This window comes from Aplysia californica, unplaced genomic scaffold (assembly GCF_000002075.1).
Source record: "Aplysia californica isolate F4 #8 unplaced genomic scaffold, AplCal3.0 scaffold00191, whole genome shotgun sequence".
Taxonomy (NCBI): Eukaryota; Metazoa; Mollusca; class Gastropoda; order Aplysiida; family Aplysiidae; genus Aplysia; species Aplysia californica.
Window position 1 is genome coordinate 979,281 of NW_004797461.1, and position 8,623 is coordinate 987,903.

General features: G+C 39.2%; 1 protein-coding gene across 1 annotated transcript in view; it reads right to left on the reverse strand.

Annotated features, from left to right (window-relative positions):
* Positions 1 to 598: 598 nt before the first annotated feature.
* LOC101863900 (tumor protein p63-regulated gene 1-like protein) overlaps positions 599 to 8,623 on the reverse strand; it is a gene marked incomplete in the record, with an annotated part of 11,132 nt that continues 3,107 nt past the window's right edge. Inside the window, 3 exon segments of the mRNA XM_013082743.2 lie at positions 599 to 3,278; positions 4,097 to 4,298; positions 7,632 to 7,808. Coding sequence (XP_012938197.1) covers positions 3,135 to 3,278; positions 4,097 to 4,298; positions 7,632 to 7,808 — 523 coding nt within the window.

Below are 8,623 nucleotides of genomic sequence, written 5' to 3' on the forward strand. Positions count from 1 at the left end.
TGAAAGAGAGACGCCTATTAACTTTGACCGCATTTAAATCTGGTCAAAAAACAAATTTATTCAAATCTAATTTAGTAGCTAGTTTAATTTTCTTCCAACTGATAGTGTGATTAGTAGCCACAGTGACAGTCTTTTTGTGTATGTGTTCTTCGTCAGATTACGAGTGTATATATATGTATTTGAAAGAAATGCTGTACATGAATGGACCAGTATGCGTGAAACAAAAAATATCTTATTTTATTGGGAAGTTCTTACAAACCACCAGGGAGTGGGCACTGTAGAAATTATCTTTATTTTTACTATTATTATCATTATTATTATTAGAAGCAGACTATCAGAAGAGAGAGAAGACGTAATTCAACCACCCCAACCACGACATTCCAGTGTCCCCACTGCAACAGACATTGTACATCCAGGATCGGATTGCACAGCCATAGGTGCGTCCACAGATGAGCTGTAGGATTCATCGTCATCTTCGGCAACGAAGGACTACCTACACACTGTTATTAATATTATTATTATTATTTTTATCATTATTATAAAGTGGAGACAGATCTACAAACTACAACCACAATAACCGATTACCAAATGCCAAGTGTATGAGAAATTTTGACACCAGAATTCTATTGCTTTTATTTATGGCACTTAAAACCCAAATATGTTTTATAAATGCCAAAGATTAGAGGAATTACTAGAGAGCGATGTTCAAAGAAAAGGAGGAGGAAAGATAAACACAATTTTGTTAGTAAAAAAGAAGCAGACCACACCAGAGAGCCAGCCAATCACCCAATGCAGAAGACTGAACATTCTCCCAAACCCCCCCTTCCCCTCACAACACATCACATCACAACAAGGCACACCTAGTCATATCACTTCCCATCCTGCCACATCACACGGGCATTGTGGATCACTCGATGGTCCCCATGGACACAATAACAACAACAACAACAATAACAACATGAACAAAGTATCACAAGATCATGGTCAGCTCACAAAATCTTAACCCTTCGAGCCCTCGCCACTGGTACACCGGTGGTGCGTATAACTGCCCGTATGCCTAGCCACCGGTACAGCGGTGAGTAAAACCCCATACCCAAACAGGGCCCACCTGGGACTAATCAGGCGTGGGGAACCGTGTTTTCTACACTGGACGAAACTGATTATTTTGAAGATCTTTCGGAATTAGATGCTGGTCATGATGAGGACAACCAAGAGTGGGATATTGAATGTAATTCTGACGATCACTTTAACATTAGTAATATATCGCTCAGGAGCTCAGTCAGAGGGGCAATGTAGCCTCAGGAGGTCAGGGCTAAAATGGGTTAATTTGTGGGATGCACAACTAAGAATCTTTTTTTTATTCACCCAAAAAGTCATGGTTCAACACAGACACTCTACCTGGAAGAAGCATTTCCAGAGGAAGATATTGCTATGCTTACCGAGAGAATGACACAGTACAAACCTTATATATTTCTCCAAGTACGAAGGAAGATAGACTTGTACATTAAATTCAGTTCCCTTCGAGACGCTAACAAGTAGTTTCAAAAGGCAAAACACTTAGCCCATTAAAGGAGTGGAGTAGTAGGGGCTAGACCGTAGCCTTCAATAAAACATTATTGCCAAGTTAAAATGACGATGGGACCACAAATTTTCAAAAGTAGTAGAGAGAGTTCATCGAATGCCTGTTTCTCAAAAGAGGACTCACAAGCAAAAAAAAAAAAAAAGAATAAATTTTTTTACAGCAAAACATGTTGTACTTTATTCTACCACTTCCATTAACAAAACTCCTTTAAAACCTTACCAAACAAGTCTGAAAAAAAACAAAAACAAATGCTATAAACCGAATTTTTCCAATAAAAAAGCAACAACAGTAGACTTCTTAAAAATACTGTCTCTATAAAAGACAGCCAACAAGTCACATCCTAAATACGCAACAACAACAACAATTCCAGGGCAGACTGAGATTTCAATCTATGAACAACAAAATCAGAGACATACAATGTCCTTTTCACTTGAAGAAAACACCAGCTTCCATTCTGCACCAACATCTACGTTAGGTTATACTTAGTCTTCATATAACTTCCCCCATTTCACGGAATAGGACAGGACCAAGATGATTTTTTTTAAAGTGACCAAACGAGAGCATCCGCTAGACTGGACAAAGTCCTGTGATCTAACACAGACAAAGATTTCATAAGGTAATTACGTTAAGTTTTAGTTTCCATGCATCACCCAACATTTCATGAAATAGAACAAGACGTAGACTGATTTTGAAAAAAAGATAAAAGAAGTCAACCACACTAGACCATCTACCAGGATGGATTCAGTCCTGAAACCCAACACAGACAAAGATTTCATTACGTTGCGTTTCATCAGTCTTCATGTAACTTCAAACACTTCACCAGAAACAGAATAGGACAAGACCAGGACTGATTTTATTTTAAAAAAAAAATAAAAAAAAGAAGTCGACCATATTAGTGTCCACCACACTGGACAAAGTCCAGGGACAGAACAGCACAGATGAAGACCCCATAAGGTGAACAACAGTGAAGTCAATGAGCTGTGAGGACAACCATTTGGCTACAACACATGGACCCCTGTACATCCAATTCTGAGCAAAATAATGTTTTAAAAGTGTAACTTACCACAGTGCAGTCTAAAAACTGTGACTTGACAAAAATCAACAACCTAGTGGAATGCATTGCACATATTGATATTCATATTATGTCGGGATACAACAGATGAAAAAACAGTTTGTCTAAACTTGGGTTTTAAATCATCTACAGCAGTACAAATAAATCGTCAACAAAACTAAGGTCTAAAAGTAAGCTATCGTATACCAAGCAAATAAAAAGTTTTTTTAAGAATCATTAATGCTATTTCTGGAAAACACAGTGATTTATAGTGTGGTAAGAAAAAAAAAACAACAACAACAACCACTAAGCAAATAATAGAAACTATCTTGAAAATACAGAAGAAGGGTAATTAAGAAAGGCATCACATTGGAGAGCGCATAATGTCATCTGTCACGACGCGTGCGACATGAGATGAAAATGAGATCCACATCCATATCTTGGCATCTAGGCGTGGATCACATTTAGGGAGTCATCGCAGACAAATCAGGCAGCAAGGACTCAGAAACTGACCCCATTCCTGTCTCGGAAGAAGCCAAGCCCGCTCTGGTTGAAGACCACGGCCACGGGGCTGGCGTAGCTCTCGATGAAGATGGGGCCTTCCACCACCGTCAGAGACTCGCCCGGTCGCTTCTCCGTGTAAACCTGGACGGAGGATGAGGTGTTGTTGTTGTTTATTTAAGTACGAGTTTTGCGGTACTAGGTGTTACTACAGAGTAACATAGAGAGAAAAGAAGGAGAGATATGGCCAACATGAAATATGAGCAAAATGAAAAAATAAAAATACATAATTGACCCTTACAGTACCGAAGACTTATTAGTGGAAAACAAACATGTACCGCACCAGTTAACAACGTTGACGCCATGGTAGTTATTTCTGTCGTGGTATTATTGTAGCTACTGTTGTACTGTTGTAGGTGTTGATGTTGCTGTTGTATTGTTTTAGGTGCAACATTACTGTTGTCAGATTGTCGTGGCTGCTGTTGATGTTGTTATTGTGTTATAGCTGTTGTTGCTGCTGTTGCTGTAGTGATAAATGTAACTAACAAAGACAATTGAAGGGACAAATACTGTTTCTGGGACACTTGGTCTTGAACCTACGTAAGGGCCTTGAACATCTTGCTCTCACGCGAAAAAGAGAAGGCAAAAGAGGAAGAGGTAGACTAAAAACTAGTACCTTAAAGATAAGATAAAAATAATATAAGATATAGATAAGATAAGATAAGATAAATGATGATGATGATGAGGATGATGATGATTTGTTTCCTTAATGGGCCTGGCAGACTCCACGAAGAAATCTTTGAGCGAGAGCGAGGCTCTTTTTCGGCTCCATTGTCAATATACCTAGAGGCATCTCCACTCGTCCAAATAACTTGATGATGATGATGATGACGACGACCAGTAACATAGCTATATAAAGATATTAGGAGAATGATGACAAAAGACGATGACGGACGAGTTACCTTGCTGATGACGGCCACGAGAGACTCGAAGAACTCGTCCACGTTGTAAGTGGCTGTCTCGTTCTCCTTGGGGTTGTAGAGGAGCGGGTGGTGGGACAGGGTCACCCACGGGATGTCCGTGCACCACGGGTTCCACTTCTGTCCAAAGGTCAGTTCTTGACCCTGGTTCCACCGGATCTTGATGCCTCCATGTTCCCGGTCCCTGGAGATCAAGAGGAGATTTTTTTGTAAGTTTAGTTTTACTTTTAGTAAGGGTTTCATGGCACTTGCAAGACACTATGGTCATATAAATGCCAAAGATTAGATGTTTCAGTTGTTTTAGTAAGGTTTTTTTAGTTTTAGTAAGAGTTTTATGGCACTAGCAACACAATAAGGTTATACAAGTGCCAAAGATTAGAGGTGATACAAGTGAGTAACAAACATAAAAAAAAAGGAGAAAAGATAAGGACAATATATGTATGATAGGAAAGAAGAGCAAACCACACCAGAGCACCCTACATGCTCGCGATCCCTGGAGAACAAGAGGAGATTTTTTTTTAGTTTAGTTTTGCTTTTGGTACAGGTTTTTATGGCACTTGCAACACAATATGGCCATATACGTGCCAAAGATTAGGTGTTTTAGTGGTTTCAGTAAGGTTTCACTGAGCTCCCAACTGCATAAGGTCATAGAGCGCCAAGGGGTGGATGTCAACAGAGAAGTCCTAACGGGGAACTAGGGTTACTCTGCTCACCTCTCTAGCCCCAACAGCACAAAGTCTGCTTCGACTATCAAGGCACCACGGAAATTGAGAGAGGGACAAACATACAAAATAAGTAGAGCAAAAAAAAGACGTTTCCCCTATGTTGTGCCGGCACAGTATTGATAAATCAGCCCATTTACAATTCTACTGTGCATAAGAACATGTTAATACCCCCCCCCCCCCTTGGGAACGGCCTCAAAAGATTTGAGTTGTTGCAAGAGATTAACAAACACAAAAAAAGGAGGAAGAGAGATAAAGATGATAGATGCTTGATAGAAACATTTACATCCTTTTACAACCTGACGGTAAACCAATTTATAATGAACACTGTACTACACGCATCAGTATGATTTTAGCCTTAGTCTTACAAAGGTCATTATGGTATGCAAAAGAAACTTTGCGAAAATTTTTTAAAATCTTGTCACAATTTAGTGGCCAGCACCGTTACATGGATTTCAAAACATCAGAAAAACAGCAATCTCATTAGTAAGAGATATTTTGTTCATTAGTTCAAATGTTTTCCCCAATAAAGCCATGTCTGAGTCTCAGTTTCACCTGGGTGTTACAAATAATAGTCCAGACTACAGGCAAACAACATCCCATAAAAAGGCTACCGATTCTATCAGATGATTTTATCAGCCTTAGCTAAAATCAGAAAAAGTTGTCAGAATCTAAACTGAAGCTCTGTACCCAAAAATCCAACAAAATGTTGGGCGATTCTGTTTCAAACCTACAATAGCGCATTATGTTTCAGTACGACTTTGGCTTTTCACTGCTTTCAGTAAGAATTTGGTCGCATTTTTATGTTTGTTGGTTTGAGTAAAGAGAAGAACATCAACACAATAATTGTCATTTAGTGCTGGGAAAAAGTAAGACAGACAGACAGAAACAACAGAAGGGAAAGTGAAGAAGTAGGACCTACCAACCAGTGGCACCCTCCAACCACCCACTCCTTAGTTTTAAAGGATGTCAAGATACAACAACCCTCTCAAAACTTTCTAAGTAAATTTTTGTTTGACACGTGCAGTTACAGATCACAGGGCTTTACGATTCGCTAGTCTTGAACAAACTGGTACATTAACATTTGGGAACAATTTTCTTGGAAGCAAATAAAGTGAACAAGAAACTTCGCCAAAATTTTTAAAAATCTTGTCACAATTTTGTGGCCAGCACCATTACATAGATTTCAAAACATCAGAAAAACAGCAACTTCATTAGTAAGAGATATTTTGTTCATTAGTTTGAATTTTCCTCCCAAAATAAAGCCATCATAATCCAAACAGCAACAACCCAAATAGAGCAAAATCTGGGTCTCAGTTTCACCTGACAGTTACAAACAATACTGTCTAGGCTACAGGCAAACAACATCTCATAAAAAGTTAAAAAAGGCAGCTGATTCAATCTGATGATTTTATCAGCCACAGCTAAAAATAGAAAAAAAAGGAGTCAAAATCTAAAGTGGAACTAAACAAAAAAACCAGTGTTGCGCAATTCTGTTTCAAACCTACCTTGGCCCCCTTATCCTTTTGATGCTGTAAAAAATACTTTGGTCCCCTTATCCCTTCCCTATTGGATAGAGTGTGCCCATTCGAGATCAACATTGAAACATTCCTGAATTTTCTGCTATTCACAGGTATTCAAAGTATGGCAGAGCCATTTGGATGTCATGTGATTTCAGTGGATAATGGATCTTCATATAATTTTTCTCAACCCTTGAAAAAGTAGAAAATATATGTTTAAAAATCATCAAACTTGATGATTATGATACTGAATAAGTGGAGCCCAAAAAAATTATAAAACATGCCTCCAAAGAGTATTCCCTTTTATCCAAAATTCACTCTTCACACCACTAACAGCGCAAAAACTCATTAATCTTGAAGCACTGTGGATGGCTTTGCAAGACACTAGCAATAGGCTGTCACAATGAGTTCCCCTTCCCCTATTCAAAATTTGAAGTATAATGAATGGTGATGAGATATCACCATATCACACTGCATCCACAAGATCATCAGAATCACTATTTATATCACACTTAGGGTAGACCTCGTCAATACCAGCATCTAATTCACACAGATCTTCAAAATAATCAATTACATCTAGAGTAGTAAACACTGTTTTCTGAGTGCATTTTGTCCCGCGCTGGCCAGGCCGGAAATAAGGTCTCGCTCACCGGTGTACCGGTGGCTAGGAATATAGGCAGTTTCATGTGCCACCCAATCAATTATCAAAAATCCGGAAAGCAAGCAGCATCTCACTGCGCACCAAGATTCGACTCTTTAACTCCAACGTCAAGTCTATGCTCCTCTACGGCTGCGAAACTTGGTAGACAACAAAGACAGTACTGAATAAATTCCAGACTTTCATCAACAGATGTATGAGGAGTATTCTAAGAATTAAGTGGCAGGATAGAATAAGAAATGAAGAGCTGTGGGAAAGGACAGGACAAAGGGATAGAAGTAGAAATAGGACTAAGAAAGTGGCGATGGATGGGACACACCTTAAGAAAGCCCAGCGGAAACATCACAAGACAGTCGCTGCAGTGGAACCCACAAGGAGCACGAGGCAGGGATAGGCCACAGGAAACATGGAGATGCGTAGAAAGGGACATGAGAGAGATGAAGCTCACTTGGAATGAGCTTGGAAGGATGGCTCAGGACAGAGATAAATGGAAGGAGCTTGTAAGTGGCCTATACCCTGCCAGGGGTGACAGGCATTAATGATGATGATGTGCCATCGGTCTACCAGTAGCAAGGGCTCAAAGTAGGGTTACGGAAATGTGTACGCATCCCACTTACGGCATCACTGACGAATTTGGGTACTTGAAATCTCCGACGTTTATGGAGTTGATGATGTGCAGCATGATACGTCGGAACTCGTACAGCTTCTCATTTATGAAATTGTACTTGATCACAAAGACGGAGTAGTCAGTCAGGAAAATTATCTTCTCTCTCTCCAGGTCCCAGTGGTCAACCCTGCAACAGAGACAGATTAATTCACTAACATTTGGACTTAATTTAACTACACCAACAACAACAACAACAATAACAGTCATAATAATTATAATAATGATAGTATAATTTGCATAGGGATCGCATATCATCATTAACAGCAAGCTCTTTCAATTGCACTTTCAATTTTAAAATCATAATTTCCAGTGTCAGCATCCCTAATATATTAAAATCATCACTTCTCTCAAACCCCCATTTTCCTCCATTACAGCCTGTAACTAGAGACACTTACAACATAACTAAAAAACACATTTTTGTCAACTTTTAGAAGGGAAGCAATTGCAATTTTTTTTTAAGCCAAGTCAAATTAGGGATATGTTTCTACCACTTCATTAATCATTAAATGTTCTGTGTTTTCCATACTTGGAAAAATCAGGATGCTGCTGAAAACAGAATGCTTAGACTTAGCGTTTTGTGTACGTGTGTGTGTATTCCCCTTCTTCTACCCCCCTGCCTTTCTCTGCCTCCTAATCCCTATCATATGACTTTTCTAGGCTAAGCTTTTCTTTTTCTAGTTTCGATCCTAAAGGCAATCTCCAAAACAAGGATGAAAAAAATTTGCCCACCACTTCTGGAGCTGTAGGGCAGATTGTAAAGAACAACATTCACCATAACAAGCAAAAATGACAATGACAATCTTTATTCATCTCGCAGGGAGAAATTTTTTCTTGGTCGTCAACAATGGCAGTAGACGTAACAAAAGTTGGACTTAAAGGTGCACTCACGCAAACGCACAAGACAGGACATGGGGCCAAGTAAATGCAATATGTCTCACGTGC